Consider the following 18,903-nt stretch of genomic DNA (forward strand, 5'->3'; position numbering starts at 1 on the left):
AAGATTCCATAAGTGCCAATGTTCAAGCATTGAATGTTCAAGCTGGCCATACACTAGTGCGATTTGGCCATGTTTCACCTGAGTCCAATGGATCGGGATGAGATATTGAGGGAAAAGAGGCCAAATCGCATGTGTTTGGCATCCAATCTGTTGAGCAGTACCGACCTCTGACTCCGACAGCGGGGAACGGTAATGCATAGAATATATCATATGAAACAGCATTGCATACAATATATTGTATATGATCCTGTGATCCTGCCACAAGGGGCAATGCATGCATTTCCCCCCCTTGAAGAAGGGGGTGTGGATCAGTTGGTCACCAGCAAGTTGTTAGACAGTCATTAGGTTGACACCATTAGGTTGACATGCAGGAAGGTCGACATGGTTTAGGTCGGCAGGGTCATAAAGTTGACAGGGTCATTCATAGGGGTAAGGTCGACAGGGTCATTATGTCGACATATGTAAGGTCAACAGTGAAAAAGTCGACATTTTTTTATTTAATTATTTTTTATTAATTTTTTTTTACCTTTATGTTAACATAGTCAACATAAACACTAAAGCGTACCACCACATCCCCTCGCATGGCTCGCTGCGCTAGCCACGCTTCAGGCACAGTGCCTCGCTACACTGGGCACACTAATTTATTCTCCCACTACACCCTAGTGCAGGCATTCCCAACCATGGTCCTCAAGGCACACCAATAGTGCAGGTTTTAAGGTGTGTACACACGGGGGGAGATATATTGCTAGCAATATATTGCTGAGCAATATATTGCCCAGTGTCTCCTTTGCATCAGCGACCAGAGATGGTCGCTGATGAAAAGGAACCTCTGCTGGGGGAGCCGCAGAGGTAATTAGCTGGTCGCAGGAGCAAGCTCCTGCGACCAACGATTACAATGGGGCAGAAAACGGGAGCGCGCACCCGGCGATTTATCGCCGGGGCACACTTCCATCACTGGCAATATGGTTGCCACTTGCCTGCGACCATATTCCCAGCGATTATAGCCCCTATCGCCCCCGTGTGTACACAGCCTGAGTGACATCCAGGCTTCAGCACAGATCGTCTAATCAGAATCCCTCAGGTACTAATTAAGTCACCTGTGCTCAAGCCTGGATATCTACAAAACCTGCACTGTTGGTGTGCCTTGAGGACCGTGGTTGGGAATGCCTGCCCTATGTGAGAAGACAATTAAGAATAAAGTCTAAATACAGTAAATACTGTAATGCTCTCAGCAAGTTTTAACACGCAGTATACAGAATAAACTTTACACGTAGTGCATTGCTGACATTACAGTTTCAACATTTTCTCTCTCAGTGGGATGGTCTAGGCTTGTAGCCATTTAAGGTTTATTAAGGCTACTGGGAGGTTTGTCTAACTTTTGTAAAGTGTAGTCTGCTAGAAATATTGCATTCCTATCTAGAAAGGATTCAAGAAAGACGTGCCAATGTCTACTGCTGGGAAAGTAAGCAGAAAACAGTTATTTTGTCAATTGCTTTCTAGATTAGGATAATTGTGTTTGTGTGTTTCAGAATTATTTACTAACATGAGAGTACCAATATATTGTTTTTAATGTTAATTCAATCAAAGCAACTACTTATATCTGCTTGGTTTATTTTCACAGAAGGTAATATTATTTAAGATGACAGTGTGGGGCTAATTATTAATGCATGAAGAATTAAAAAATGTGAGAAAGAAAAACCAACCAAACAGCTCCTGTTATTTTACAAACACAGACTGTAAAATAGAAGGTATATGTAGAAGTTGATTGTCTAAAATTTTATCACTCAGAGCTTATTTCTATTTATAAGATATAGTTACAGGTTGTCAGGTAGAGGAACTATCAAAAATCTCTAGCTTTGAAACCTCACAAAATGTATTATTCGTTATAGTACTTTTTTTTTTACTTCTGCTGTGTGATAACATATTCAACAGTTAAGGAGGGATCCAATTGCAATACTGTGTTTGCATCATATACTAAAAATTCCACTTGTTTTTACTACAGTACAATTCAGATTGCACGTATGTATTATAAATGCAAGGTAAAATAAACATATCTTATCTTCTATATAATAAGTTGAAGAGTGTGTGTGTGCGTGTCCGTCGCATTGCGGACACACCGTGGCACTCAGAGACACCAAATTCAGCAACAAGGTACCTCTGGACCCGGTGGTGTGCACCTCGAAGCCGTTTTTGGTAAATTTCACTTAGAAATTTAAAAAACACCAAGTTTTAATTTTCCTTCATTGATGATCTGGGGAAAAGATCGACGAACTGGGAAACAGTTGACGAAGGAACAACACCACACCTGATTTCATTGCTGTCTTTGAGTATGAATGACACCTTCTAACATTATGGTGAAGGCTTTAAACAATTAGGAAATAATTGAGGATATACATACAGTAGACCACACATAACACACACACGTACACCTAGCACACAACACACACATCATACTTGCCTACCTGACCCTCTCCATGCGGGAGAAAATGCTCTGTTTCTGGACTTCCCTGGTAATGTATGATTGCCATCACCTGTGGGGAGCTAGTGTTTCACCACAGGTGTTGGAAATCATACATTACCAGGAAAGTCCAGAAACAGAGCATTTTCTCCCGCATGGAGAGGGTCAGGTAGGCAAGTATGACACACATTTATACATAGAGCACCTCAGACACTTACACATTGGACAGATACACACACATAACACACCACATGCAGTACAATACAAATCCATACACACTACAACACACACCCAAAAAATGGACAACAATCACACAGAACACACACACTTAAACAATGCCAGGATACGCACAGCACACTACATACACATATATATGTTGCGCACACCTCACAAACTTACACATTCGGCAGATACACACAACACACCACTCACAGTACAACACACACCCAAAAACAGTACAATACACAGAACACACACACTTAAACATTGCACAGATACACACAGCACACTACACACACACACACACACACACACACACACACTGTGTGTGGTGAATGTGGGTGTGTGTTGTGCTGTTAGAGGTATGTTATGTGTGTGTGGTGTGTATCCGCCCTATGTGTAAGTGCGTAAGGTGTGCTACCACACCTTACGCACTTACACATAGTTGACAAAAGGAGAAAAGAATTCCCAATTCGGGGCACTCATTAAACTGATTTAAATTATGTTGTTTTAGTTTGAGAGTTTCCACCGACAAAAATAGAGTTTAAAATATACCTTTTATTCAGATCATTTTAAAATGCTGCAAGCCAGCGAAGTATAGACAAACAAGTATTTGTGCAGAATCAAGGAAAATAAGAAAATACAGTGATTAAAATATTGCACTGTGTGTTGATTATTCTGTTCTTGTGTGTATGTCAATCTGAAAAGCCACTTAGAGTATATTTTTCAATGCTTTGCAAACAAGTTGCTGACAATTGAAACAATGTTGATAAGATGCTTAAAAAAATTACTTTGATACAATTCATCAAATTGACGTCAAAACGTCTCTGTTATAACAGACACATAGGGCAGATACACACCACACACACATAACATACCTCTAACAGCACAACACACACCCACATTCACCACACACACACACACACACACACACACACGCACACACACAAAAACCAGTAAAACACACACAAAACACACACTTAAACATTGTACAGATACACAAAGACACAACACACACATACTGTATATACATAGCACACCTCACACACTTACGCATTGGACAGATGCATACAATACAACACACACAACCACATACACTACAACACACACAAAAACAGTACAATACACACAAACACACAGAACACATAACAAATAATTTGCCGTTTATTTAACAGTCTGTACCGGCAAATAAAAACTGTATCCAAAGGAACCGTTTCTACTTTGTTCCCCGTCTCTCCAGGCCTCCAGCCTGTCCCTGCGCTCCCCGGCCAGTTGCACTGAGAAATCTTTGTCCTGGCCAATGCACCCATTGATCAATACAAAGTGGGTACACTGCACTCACCCTGTTAGTCAGTTGGGTATCAGGCACTGCACTGCCTTAAGGGTTTCCCAGACTCTTTTGGTTCATAGATAATGTTTGGTCGATGGGCATGAGTGCTGCATGCATTTGTTTGAATGTTAGGAGTGTAAGAAGTTGAACAATAAGACTGAGATGAAGATTTGTCACATTATAGAGTACAATTTTCTCAATAAATCGTGAAAAAAAAATGTGTACATAGAAGTACAATCAAGAAATGTAAGTAGGATTAAAAAAGAAATTCTCATTCAAACTGATAATTGTTTGGATGGGGGTGGGTTGCGAAACAAAAATGTAGGTGGAGGGGGTATGGCTATTGTGGGCATAATTGGTGTTTGGTACACCTACAGGGGGTCCCCAGATGATGAGAAATTATCACTACAGTGTCACCGTAGGGGGATTTCCAATAGGGGTTCAGGTGGTCTTTTAGGGACCCCTTTACAATCCCGTTGGTCTCTTCTCCTGGAGCCTAAGATCTCCCTCACTGATTGGCTATCATTAAGTGAGACCGTAAGCTCAAGGAGAAGAGAACTACGGGATTGTAAAGGGTCCCTAAAAGTCCACTTGGACCCCAATTGTGAATCCCCCTATGGTGACACTGTGACCATGACACTGTAGTGAAAATCCCATCAATTGAGGACCCCCTGTAGGTGTAACAAACACCAATTATGCCACCAATATCCATACCCCCACCTATAGATTTGTTTCACAACCCACCCCCATCCAAACAATTATCATTTCTTGATTGTACTTCTATGTACACTTACATTTTTTTTTCACAATTTATTGAGTAAATTGTACACTTTGTAACATGGCAATTCTTTTTCTCAGTCTTATTCTTAAACTACTTACACTCAAACCTTATCAATGCACCCATTGATGATTGTGATGGCTGGATCAGTGGATTGGCCCGGCGGGTGTAGGGAAGAATTTGGCCCATTGCACCCATTCCCAGTGGTGCATTACAGTGGTGCGGGTAGCATGCGTCGCGTCATGACGTCCTGTGGCCAGGCCCGCGGACCTGCTCCCACACTCAGGGGCTGCCCCACTGTTTGGTAGAGATGCCCGGTGCATGTGCTTTACAGATCTCCAGACCTCAGAGACTGCTGCAGGCAGGATCGGTGAGGGGAGTGGCAGTGGCAGGGAGCTGTGAATTTTTTATTAATTATGGCGCGGTAAGTGATGCCCACCCCGGTCCCCACACACTCATCACCTGTAATTACACACCCTAGAAACTGTACCATTGAAAGTATAGAAATGGAGGTGTGGCCACGTCCCTTTCTGATTTTGTACCGATTTCTGACCCTCAGATGTTGGAGGTCATAGGTGCTAAATCTCAGGAGTGGATGTGGAATTCATCAACACACACAAGCTATCAAGTCAGGAGTGGTGTGTTTTAAACAACAACACCACACCTGATTTCATTGCCGTCATTAAGTATCAATGCAAACACATTCTAACATTATGGTGGAATCTATAACAAATTAAATCTTAGGTCTTTGGCACAGCATAAGATGACATTTTTCAGCAATTTTGGAAAGAAAGAAACCCCAAGGTTTTCCCGGGCAACGCCGGGTGGGTCAGCTAGTTTATAATACTTCCCACTATGGGCTTACAATTAGTCAGTATATTAATTGCCATTTACTTTTACTACAGTTTTGTCTTAGATGCTGTAAACTCTCTTAATGAATTTAAGGAATCTTTAACAAGTCATTAGCACATCATGGAATTTTCCTCATAACTCCTTTTCGGTAGCATTAGCATAATAATATGAAATGATATGCAAATAAAAGGTCAAGAGGGTCAAATATTTAAAAACACTAATACCTTGACATATAGTTAATGAGAGGTTTAATAATATAGGTACCATCTTACTACATCTGGTACTTGTGTATAAGGGCGCCCATCGCATCGCATCCCACTAATTAAGGTATGCGATGGGACCCGATTTCCGGGCGCACAGACCCGCACTGTACGATAAAATATCGCATCGCATGCCATTATAAATGGCATGCGATGCAATATTAAATTGTGTAATCACCCTGATGGGTGATTACTATGTTAAATGCACCCCCATTGTTAACGCCACCCCCACTATCAACGGCCACCCGAAGTGCGGCGAGCCCGTGAGGGGCAGCGGTACACGTCCTCCGACCTTTTCATACCTCCACTATCCACGTCGGCGGGTAGTTGATTTTAGACCGAGTCCGAAGCATGGCGAGCGGACGCGGATTACATGTGAAATAATCCGGCTGCGCTCGCCAAGCTTCGGGCTTGGTGGCTCGCTGCGCTCGCCACACTATCTAAAATCGACTCCACACTGACGTGGATAGTGGGGGTATGAAAAGATTGGAGGATGCGTACCGCGGCCCCTCGCGGGCTCGCTGTGCTCGCCACGCTTCGGGTGGCAATTGATAGTGTGGGTGGCGTTAACAATGGGGGTGCATTTAAAATAGTAATCACCCATCAGGGTGCCTGTACAATTAAAAATCGGGTCCAATTTGCGATGCGGCCAAAATGATGTCGTACGATGGAAATCTTGGGCACCCTGATAATACACAAGTACCCTACATACTTAAGCAGTGGCGTAACTAGAATATTTGCCCCCCCCCCGCCGATATCGGCAGCGCCGCCCCCCTCCCCCTAGCCCTCCCACCCACCTTCCCAAGTGAAGTTAAACACCCCCCTTACCCCTCCGCATACTGCCGCTGCGTTCAGGGTCCTGCAACGCAGTTCTTCTCCCTGCTCCTTCTCCTCCTGCAGTTCTAATGAAAAATGACCATCACAAATTGGCTGTCCCCTAATAGCAAACAGTTTTTAAGGATGCTAGAGGAGGCCCGCGCCTCCTCTAGCATCCCCAAAAAATTGTCTGCTGTATGGTGGCAGCCATTTTCTGATAGTTATTTTTCATTAGAACTGCAGGAGGAGACGGAGCCAGGACAAGAGCTGGTCTGCGGGACCCTGAATGCGGCAGCGGCGGCATGCAGAGGGGTAAGGGGGGGTGTTTAACTTTACTTTTAGGGCTAGGGGGAGGGGGGTGGCGCTGCCAATATGTCCCGCTCCCAACCACACAGACGCATAGTAGTAGTAACTATAGCCCTGCAGACCGGCACCCACAGTTCCTCAGCGCCTCCCTGCCACAGCGGGGGCTGCGGGGCTATAGTTACACCAATGTCCTTAAGGGAATCTATTACTTTAATGCAGTGATTTCCAATCTTGGATCTCAAGGCATACTTAACAGTCCAGGTTTTACTGATATTCATGCTTAACAAATGATTACAAATGATTATAGTAAATCAAAATCTTTGGTACTAATTAAGCCAACTGTGCTCATAGTTATAGCCAGATTAAGGTTGGGGCACAGGGGATACTGTACCTGTACTGACACCTCTGTTTTTTAAGTTGTCTTTGTTCCACTACAAAAATCTCGAAAATAGTTGTTAAATCAAAATATACTCCAATGGTTTAAATAATACATACAGTCCATTCTTCCCAACATGTGCCTGGACTTTCGTCTTAATTTATTATTGCAATCACCTGTGCTGATAATCCTTTATTATAAATTAAATAGTGTTGTTCAACACAGGTGACATCAATCATCGCTTCTGGCCCTGCTGATGGTTGTTTGTTTATTAGTTAAATCATGCAAAAATCATATGACATACAGTATGTTATATCAAGGAACAACAGAAACAAACAAGTTCACCTGATAATATTACACAAGTTAACTGGTTCTTCTTTCATCCTACTACAAACCACCAACCTCGCCATAAAATGAATCAGCATGTCAGCGGTGGTGTGTGTGACTTGCTCAGGAGATGCACGGTCCACGGACGGGAGGGGAGGGGGGTGCGGGTGCCGCAGAAAGCAGGGGCGGATTGGGAATTAAAACCAGCCCGGGAAAAATCTTGAAGCAGCCCTAAGGGGGGGGTGGCGTGTTGTTGCGCGCCGGAGGCGCGCCCGATTTTTTAGGGGGCGTGGCCTATCAATATGGGGGTGTGGCCTATTCCAACAAGGCCACGCCCAATTTTTGCCGCTGTGAGGGCATGGCTAGTGGCTTTCTGAGCTGCTGGCTATGTCCCCAGTCCCTCAGGCTGCAGAATAGGCGCATGCGTACAGCGTTTATTCTACAGCCTGTGGGGCTGGGGAGATAGAGATGGGGGGGGGGTGACAGGGGGTCTCCCAACACAGTAGAGTGGCAGGGTGGAAGAGGATGCAGGGAGGGAGGGGAGGATGGAGGGTGCCGTAGAATGCTGGGAGGGGAGATGCAGAGTGGCTGAGAACGAAGGGAGTGAGGACTTACACAGGGTGGCACAGGACACAGAGTGTGAGGGGGCACGGTGGCACAGGATGCAGGGTAGGAGGGGGAATGCAGAGTGGCAGGGGATGCAGGGAGGGGAGTCCCAAAGTGGTGGAGGAGACAGTGATGCCCATTATACATATGCCACACACCGTGATGCCCATTATACATATGCCACACATCCTGATGCCATTATACATATGCCGCACACTGTGATGCCGATTATACATATGCCGCACACCCTGATGCCCATTATAGATATGCCGCACACCCTGATGCCATTATACATATGCCGCACACCCTGATGCCATTATACATATGCCGCACACCGTGATGCCCATTATACATATGCCGCACACCCTGATGCCATTATACATATGCCGCACACCGTGATGCCCATTATACTTGTGCCGCACACCGTGATGCCCATTATACTTGTGCCGCACACCGTGATGCCCATTATACATATGCCACACACACGTGATGCCCATTATACATATGCCTCACACCGTGATGCCCATTATACATATGCCTCACACCGTGATGCCCATTATACATATGCCTCATACCGTGATGCCCATTATACATATGCCGCACACCCTGATGCCATTATACATATGCCACACACCGTGATGCCCATTATACATATGCCGCACACCCTGATGCCCATTATACATATGCCGCACACCCTGATGCTCCATTATACATATGCCGCACACCCTGATGCCATTATACATATGCCGCACACCCTGATGCTCCATTATACATATGCCGCACACCCTGATGCCATTATACATATGCCGCACACCCTGATGCCCATAATAAATATGGCACACACCCTGATGCTCCATTATACATATGCCGCACACCCTGATGCCATTATACATATGTCACACACCGTGATGCCCATAATACATATGGCACACACCATGATTCCCATTATACATATGCCACACACCGTGATGCCCATTATATATATGGCACACACCGTGATGCCCATTATACATATGCCACACACCGTGATGCCCATAATACACATGGCACACACCATGATTCCCATTATACATATGCCACACACCGTGATGCCCATTATACATATGGCACACACCGTGATGCCCATCAAATCATGCCCATCCCCAGCACACATTATATACCTGGGAGGCTAGCTGTAGAGCTGTTCCAGGCTCTGCCCATGCTTGGCTGGCTCTTCCTATGGCTGTGGCTGCCACGCTGCTGCTCTGCTGCTGCTATAGGGAGAAGGCTAGCAGAAGGGTGGGCGGCGCTTCAGAGTGCAGACTGCTGCTCTTTCTTTAATTCTCCTGCTTTGTCAGCGCCGCCCCCTTCCTGTTTTTGATCCCCAGCGCGCAATAAACTCATGCTGCGCTGCCTGCTGGGGATCAATTTAGCAGCCGTGCACACACACACATTCAAAGGGGCCGCGGGAGCTGCTGCGTGCGACCGCGCATGCGCACCAGCCCTCCCGCGGCCATTATCATTGCTGCCATTGACGAGGCCGGCCGCGGCCATCTTAACTGAGGGTAAAGTGCTGCGGCCGCGGCCGCTAACCGCGGAGAAGGCGGTCGGGCGGTCCGCGGCCCAGCCAGGGGGAGCGAGCGGCCGCTGCCTGGCTGAAATAGGCCGGCCCACCGGGAAAAAGCCCGGTATCCCGGTGGGCCAATCCGCCCATGGCAGAAAGTCAGCGGTAGTGCAGGTGACTTGCTCCAGTGCACGGTCCACGGGCGGGCAAGGGGGGGAGCAAGTCAGTGGTGGAGTGGGTGAGCAGTGCTGGTGGGGCCATAACTGGCTTTACGGGGGGATGAGGTGCAGGCGATAATATGATAAAAACCTTTATCATTTTTAAGATTGTACGGTTTCCCTGATGAAGTCTTTTTAAAGACGAAACATGTTGGGACGTTTGTAATTTCTTCTTTTACTTGTGACTGAAGGACCAAATAAACAAACATTGGATGAAACCATCAATATTTTATTCTCTAAGCAAGAAATGCGGTAAAAAACCCCTTATCGGGGTTTTTACCGCATTTTGGGATGCTGTAAGCATCCCCCGCCGGGTTAACCTGGCGGGGGGAAATCGCCAGAAAAATCTGCCGATGCCCCATAGAAGCCAATGGGCTTCTACCGCATCCCACCGCCGCCCCGTGCCAACGCCCCGCACGGACCCCCGCCGCCCCGCATCGCCCCCTCACCTGTGTCCGGGCAGCACAGCTCTGTGCTGCCCGGACATGTGACCTCCTCCCTGCACTGATCCTCTTCCGGGTGCAGGGAGTAGGAGAGCCCGGCGCAGCAGCGCCGGGTGTGGGAAGGAGGGGGGAGCCGCCGGGACTGGCTGGGACCCGGCGACTCTCACCGCAAAGGACAGCTCTTAACGCAAGAGCTGTCCTTTGCTATAATTATCGCATATGTTAGAACATATGCGATAATTATAAATGCGATGGGCGGCGAAGGGGGGCGGAGATTCTTAGAGAATCTCCCCCCATATCACATGGGCCCTTATTCTGATCGGTGCGGCCCGATCAGAAATATGCGGTGATGTCCGTCTTGGCGAATCCCCGCCTTCCATACGGATCGCCACCTCCGTCCGTATGCGGATATGTGGCGGTCCGCATGAATGTGGACGGGGATACGCCTCCTCCATGGTGGGAGCAGCCCCTGCATTCGATGGTCGCCGAACATCGAATGCAGGGCCGCACGCTCCACCAGGTCCCGCAACACAAGACCACACGGACACTTGTCCGTGTGAAATCTTGTATGGGGGCGGGCAGCTGACATCCGGCGATGTCAGATGCCCGCCCCGTACCCAGGCGTCACGGCCTCATTACCATGCATACGCCCCGCGTTTGCATGGGAACGCCCATGAAACGCGGGGCGTATGCATAGGGTAATGAGGATAAGTAGCCCCTCACGCCCCTCGTGCGGCGTATAAAGAATCCATGCGGCGAAATCGCCTGCACATGCGCAGAGTGACCTCTGCACATGCGCAGACGATAAACATCGGCGGGCCGTACGCAAGCGGGAATATCCGCACCGATCAGAATAAGGCCCATGGACTGTGTATCTGTATAGGCGCCTCACCACTATTGGGGAAGAAATTGTGGTGTTTGTTCCTTAAACCCTCAAGGAACACTGTGGTTGGGCAGCCATTTATAACAAATTGTTCTACACATCTATTTGTTAAAACACATAAACATCCTTAGTACATGATAAAAAAAAGGCTAAACTCTGCCCACCACTCAAATTTCACCACATACAGTATCATCACAAAACAGATGATCTATTAAAAACATTAAAACATTAGCAGCATATTACACCTTAAAAATTGTGGGTGAACAATATTAAGTGTAATTAAATATAATTGTATATCTCTGTACAGTGTACAGCCAAATAAAGCATTGAATGTGCAGTAAACTTAAATAGCCTAACGATCTAATACTAAATATATTTAGCATTATTTATGGATTCCGTGATCCTGCACTCATCTTATCCCCATTTATTCACAGTTGTGGAATAAATATCATAATGTCGCCATCTAGTGGTCCCCAAATATAAAACTAAGAACATGAAAACATTTACTTAATTTATCATAAGGCTCATCAGTGTTTATGATAGAGTACCTATCTCAATATTTTACGTATTATTATCCATATTCCATATACATAAGACCTTCCGGTACTTGTGGAGTATCACGGCTCCCACGACCTGCATCGTATGCAGATCGTATGCTAAAAATCGCATCGCATCGCATGTGGCATACGATGGCATACGATGCGATGTTTTACCGATTTTTGACTATTTCAGCTCAAAAATCGTATGCCATCGCATAACATCGTATGCCATATGTAGTGGCATACGATGTCATACGATGCGATACGATGTTTTACCGATTTTTGAGCAAAAATGGTCAAAAATCGGTAAAACATCGGACAACATCGTATGCCATATGTAGTGACATACGATGTCATACGATGCGATACGATGTTTTACCGATTTTTGAGCAAAAATGGTGAAAAATCGGTGAAACATCGGATAACATCGTATGCCATATGTAGTGGCATACGATGTCATATGATGCGATACGATGTTTTACCGATTTTTGAGCAAAAATGGTGAAAAATCGGTAAAACATCGCATGGCGTATCGTATGCCATCGATGCGATACGATGTTTTACCGATTTTTGAGCCATTTTAGCTCAAAAATCGTATGCGATCGCATCGGATGCCATACGATGGCATCCGATGCGATGCAATGGCACCCGATTTTGCACTGAAATAGATCAGAATGCATTGAAATGTGTATTAAAGTAGTGAAATGCCCCCAAATGCCATTTTTCATAGTGCACCACCCCCACTATCAACGTCAACCCGAAGCGTGGCGAGCGCAGCGAGCCCGCGAGGGGCGGCGTTACGCGTCCTACGACCTTTTCATACCCCCACTATCCACGTCGGCGTGGAGTTGAGAATAGAATAGTGTGGCGAGCGCAGCGAGCCACCGAGCCCGAAGCGTGGCGAGCGGACGCGGATACCTTCACAGCTATACGCGTCTCCTCGCGGGCTTTACAGGTATCCGCGTCCCCTCGCGGGGCTCGCTGCGCTCGCCACGCTTCGGGCTCGGTGGCTCGCTGCGCTCGACACACTATTCTATTCTCAACTCCACGCCGACGTGGATAGTGGGGGTATGAAAAGGTCGTAGGACGCGTACCGCCGCCCCTCGCGGGCTCGCTGCGCTCGCCACGCTTCGGGTTGACGTTGATAGTGGGGGTGGTGCACTATGAAAAATGGCATTTGGGGGCATTTCACTACTTTAATACACATTTCAATGCATTCTGATGCATTTCAGTGCAAAATCGGGTGCCATCGCATCGGATGCCATCGTATGGCATCCGATGCGATCGCATACGATTTTTGAGCTAAAATGGCTCAAAAATCGGTAAAACATCGTATCGCATCGATGGCATACAATGCCATGCGATGTTTTACCGATTTTTCACCATTTTTGCTCAAAAATCGGTAAAACATCGTATCGCATCGTATGACATCGTATGCCACTACATATGGCATACGATGTTATCCGATGTTTTACCGATTTTTGACCATTTTTGCTCAAAAATCGGTAAAACATCGTATCGCATCGTATGACATCGTATGCCACTACATATGGCATACGATGCCATGCGATGGCATACGATTTTTGAGCAAAAATGCTCAAAAATCGGGAAAACATCGTATCGCATCGTATGACATCGTATGCCACTACATATGGCATACGATGCCATGCGATGGCATACGATTTTTGAGCAAAAATGCTCAAAAATCGGTAAAACATCGCATCGCATCGTATGCCATCGTATGCCACTACATATGGCATACGATGCCATACGATGGGAGCCGTGATACTCCACAAGTACCGACCTTCCTAGCAGCATTCATGGGGGATTTATAGAATATTTGAAAGACTAAGAGATTCATTCAAGCCTCTGGGTGAGACTGTATCTAAACCATATATCCACCTCGTCTCTAATTGTAATAATTTCTTACCCCTATCGCCCCTCTGATTGACCAGGGTACATGGTCAATCATGCTGTACTTTAGCGTAGCTATGGTGGGTCGTTACTTTGTGTATTGTATTCCATAACAAATGGAATCTTGGACATCTGTTTCCTATTTTTTTTTTATATTAATCAGATCCTCTCTTTTTTGGGCTAAAGCTTTTTCTTTGGCCTTTTTTAATATATCATTAGGGTACCCCCCAGCTTCCAGCTGTGTCCTGCAAATCTCTGGGTCACTATTGGATCTACATACTCTTAAAGTACGGTAACCCTCTCATCGTTGTTACCTGGTGGAAGCTGGAGTGGTGCTGGATCATATTTCGATCCGTTGGTTTTGTGTATAATCCGGTGTTCACCTCCCCATTCAATAACAACATTTTAAAATCCAAATAACATATGGATTGCCAAATAAAAAGCTTTAGCCCAAAAATTTGTTATGGAATACAATACACAAAGTAACGAGACCACTAAACAGATTAAAAAACTTTGGAAAATAGTGACCACAGGCCCTAAATTGAAGTTTTTCATAAAAAAGAGGTGATGCCTAGTTTCACCAGAGGCCGGAACATTAAGGACACCATAGTGAAAACAGACATCACAGATTGTAAAACCCCACAGAAAAGGGAACATTTCTTAAGGAGGGATAATGGCAACTTTTAATGCATTGGATGTACCACATGTTCTTATTTGATTTCAAGAGATAATTTTAATCACCCACACTCAGGTAAAAAGATTTTTTATTTGTTGGCCATTGACGTGCTCAAGGACTTTTGTGGTGTACACTATAACATGTCCCCGTGGCTTAATATATGTAGGGAAGACAGAGTGTACATTCAAAACAAGAATGGCCCAACATTGATCTGCTATTCAAGCAGCTTGGAATGTGGGTAAAAGTTATCAACCTGTAGCTCGCCATTACATTGAGAAAAAACACACCATAGCTACGCCAAAGTACAGTATAGGATGATTGACCATGTACCCTGGTCAATCAGAGGTGGCGATAGAGGTAACAAATTATTACAATTAAAGACAAGGTGACTAGACAAATATAAATTTTAAGTTTGCAATAAATTCAATAATAATCCAAGTTTCCCATATCTAAATAATAAATATCTGCTTTAAGTACTTTGGATATACAGTATAATTAATCAAAACATAAATTAGATCAAAAACAGCATGTTCTTTACCAAAGTAATTGGTAAAATATATTGGAATTGAAAACAAGTAAACATTTTGTGTTGTTAGTAAGATTGTTCCCTTTCATTATTACTTTTGTTCTTAATTATTTAAAGGTGTTATTATTATAATAACAATAATAATAATAATAATAATAATAATAATAATTATTGGTACTATTGTTATAATTAATGATATTATTACTTTTAGACAATCAAATGTAAGGCTGCAATATGCTGGGGACCTAAACAGCCACTCAGCATTGAAGAGATTGAGGTTGCTCCACCGAAGAATCATGAAGTTCGCATCAAGGTGATGTTTACTTAAGATGAAAGGATCATTTTGAATAATATTTTTTATTATTTTTTCATAGGAAATAAGTTAACAGTTGAGTGCTATAAATATTTCAGGAAGCAGATTTTACAGATTGCAAAGTAAAAATGTTAGGTTAGTTTAATTACATGTACATAAATGAATAATACAATATGCATACTATGTGGGGGTATTCAATCCCGGGTCCAACCTGTCGGTACGTCCTGACAGTCGGGACCTTGGCTCGTTTTTGTTTTGCTTGCCTGGTGATCGGCAAAGAGAGGGTGTGTCAATCCATGGCCTTTCTTGGCAAAACAGGCCCAACTGCTTTAAAAGTCAGGTCTGTTCTGCCGAGATGCCGCTTGAATGCTGTCGGGAAAGACAACATTGAATAGGTGTAAATGGATAGGCAGGAAAAAGCGCCCAATAGTTAGGTATAAAATGTGATCTTACTATTTAGGTGTATCAAACACGCCTCTTATAGTCCCAAATGTGTGGTTCAACAACGTCCAGAATAGGTAATCCTTGTGTTTCTCTCCATCAAGGTCATGAAATAAAATACAAAAACATACAATGTGTAGTCTCGTTTACACAGCAAACTACTATGGGGATCCCCAAGGAAGTATTTAGTCCTTAATGCAGTTCTATCTTCTCCCACCAGTGTTCTTTCGGATCAAAAAACTATAAGTTCACCACGTGTCACCCACAATGTACTATTCTTACATGTATGCTTACATGTAGGAAACACCGTCTAAGCATATAAAGGTTTCTTTGCTCTGATATGCATACTTGTATGCTTACTTGTAAAGTATGTGACTCCTCCTATCAGGGTATCTTTATACGAACTCCTCAGACAGGATAATGGTCCAAAAGATGTAATTTATTGATAAAAAGGTAGGTATCTTTCATAAAACATTATTTATAGAAGTCCAAAAAATAAAACAGAAACCTTGACTACACCCACTAGCACTTTCACTGGGAACCCAGATGTAATTGGAGGCCTTAGAATGCTCACCAGATTAAGTGGTCAGTAGGTAGACATAGGGTCTGAGTAAAAGTTCACAGCACCGCACCAACGCGTTTCGACTCTGGGGTCTTTTTCAAGGTGGTGCTGTCACCTTCCATGGTCAGGGTTTATATACCCCTTGGTGTTGCCTCCCATTTAAGATGCTACCATCTTACCATGTTCTGGCTGTTTATATTATTCATTATGCAGGGTGCCATTTCCTTATATGGACTTCCGGGTTTCAATTTCCAGCCAATTAAGGTTCTGCTGCTATTTTATTATTTTATTATGTATATACTGTTTATAATGTGATCATATCAAATGTGTAGCACACTATATATATATATATATATATATATATATATATATATATATATATATATATATATATATATGCAATAAGATCGCACTCCATACAAAAAATATTCAACCGCTGGGGTGACGTCCAGAACTTTCCTTACAAGAAACAAAGTCCATGTATATAAAGACCAAAAAGACACACTCTCCAGACTGTTTGATGCAAAATAAAAAGCTGTGTATTTGTATTCACATAGACATCAAATGTAAAAAGAAGGGTACTCAACGTTAGCGTTTCAGTCCATAAAGGACCTTCCTCAGGAGTTAGGCAACAAGGGCATCCATTTGGGGTGAAGCACAGCGTGGACCACACAGCAGGTGTAGGAACCTGCTGTGTGGTCCACGCTGTGCTTCACCCCAAATGGATGCCCTTGTTGCCTAACTCCTGAGGAAGGTCCTTTATGGACTGAAACGCTAACGTTGAGTACCCTTCTTTTTACATTTGATGTCTATGTGAATACAAATACACAGCTTTTTATTTTGCATCAAACAGTCTGGAGAGTGTGTCTTTTTGGTCATATATATATATATATATATATATATATATATATATATATATATATATATATATATATATATATATATATGTACTATGTTACCTAATGTGTTTTAGATGATTTTTAGAAGTATAACATGCTCCCCACAGACGCCACCCCCAACTCCACCCTAAATGGGAGGCAACACCACTTGTGGTTAGATAAAGTCCTCCTTCACGCAGAAATGGATTATGGTACTTGTTTCCTAGCAGGGCGCCCACTAAGCAAATAGCTTAGCGGGCGATTCGGCGTAAGAAAATTGCATCGCATCGCATGCCGTTTTTGTGTGTAATGCGATGCAATTTTCCTATGTAATGTATTCACTGCTATTTTTTCCTCCCGGCCGGTGAGATCGGATCGTATCGCATGCGATCGCATTGCACCACGAAATCGCATGCGATCGCATGCGATTGTATAGGGTGCAATGCCATTTACTTACTATACAGTTGTATGAGATGCTATGAGATTGAGGCACTCCCCCAGTATCCACGCCACCTCGAAGCGTAAAGAGAAAAAAACACGCATGCGATCGCATTGCACCACGCGCAAAATCGCATATACTTTACTGTACAGTTGTGTGAGATGCAATGAGATTGAGGCACCCCCCAGTATCCACGCCACCGCGAAGCGTAAATGGAAAAAAACATGCATGCGATGCGATTTCACTACGGTACCGTACGTAGTGAAACTGGGCGTCTGCTAGGAAACAAGTACCTGCATTATTAATCCCAAAGCTGTCACCCTAAGTAAGGGAGACCCCAGCACATAGGAGTGAGAGCTCCCTCTACAGACAGTTGCATCCTGCTATGCTATCCTGAGTGTGCCAGTACCTACAGGAGCAACTAGAACAGAAAAACTCTATACAAAGAGGTACAGTATTACTGACATTGTGTCGAAAACCTTTGTTAAGAGGAACCAAAGAATGCATCCATTTTTAGCATTATTGTTTTGAGGGGTTTATTATAGCCATTGGGATTGACTATTCTAAACATTGTAAAAGTAGATGTGTGACCCGTAGCATGTGTAGAATGACAACTTAAATCTTAACACTCTCAGAGTCTATATCAGAAATAAAGACACGGAGACTTAGGTTTGCCAGAAATTGTTAGCTGAATTTATTTATGAATATTTTAAGCTAATTTTAGTTTTTTGATTGATTAATTAATGGTAAGAAAATCTGAGGGTATGGAAGACACTCCTGAGAGATCTCCAAAAGCCCGCAGGACCCGGCGCTTTAAATAGTAAAAGTATAAATTGAAAAAATCAATATTAAATAATAAAAAGTATATATATCAGGTTATGGCTGCAGCAGGGGCAGGTGAGTCTGCTTGTGACTCACTAGAAGGCTAGACAAAGGGAGGTTTTTTGCACTTGCGCTGCCAGAAACTGATTTGTAAATTACCTGCGATCCACACTGAATAGAAGGACACCAGGGCACAAAGTGATGTAACAAAATGTTATATAAGCAAAAGACATAAAATACACAAATATATACATATACTAAAATTAAATATAAAAGATATATAATATATAGGCAGATACCATATATTCAGAAACCAAGGGTTACTCATATACAAATGAGGTCCCAAGAGGCAAAAATGGGTTAAAAATAGCCAGCAGC

The 18,903-nt window shown here is 43.9% G+C and overlaps 1 protein-coding gene across 1 annotated transcript in view; it reads left to right on the plus strand.

Annotated features, from left to right (window-relative positions):
• The first annotated feature begins 1,326 nt into the window (after positions 1-1,326).
• LOC146065519 (alcohol dehydrogenase 1) overlaps positions 1,327-18,903 on the plus strand; it is a 44,309-nt gene continuing 26,732 nt past the window's right edge. Inside the window, exons 1-2 of the mRNA XM_083179050.1 lie at positions 1,327-1,462; positions 15,282-15,383. Coding sequence (XP_083035176.1) covers positions 1,445-1,462; positions 15,282-15,383 — 120 coding nt within the window. The 5' untranslated portion in view covers positions 1,327-1,444. The remainder of the gene's footprint in view (positions 1,463-15,281; positions 15,384-18,903) is intronic.

The sequence above is a fragment of the Crinia signifera genome, chromosome 1, assembly GCF_055691185.1.
Source record: "Crinia signifera chromosome 1, ASM5569118v1, whole genome shotgun sequence".
NCBI classification, from domain to species: domain Eukaryota; kingdom Metazoa; phylum Chordata; class Amphibia; order Anura; family Myobatrachidae; genus Crinia; species Crinia signifera.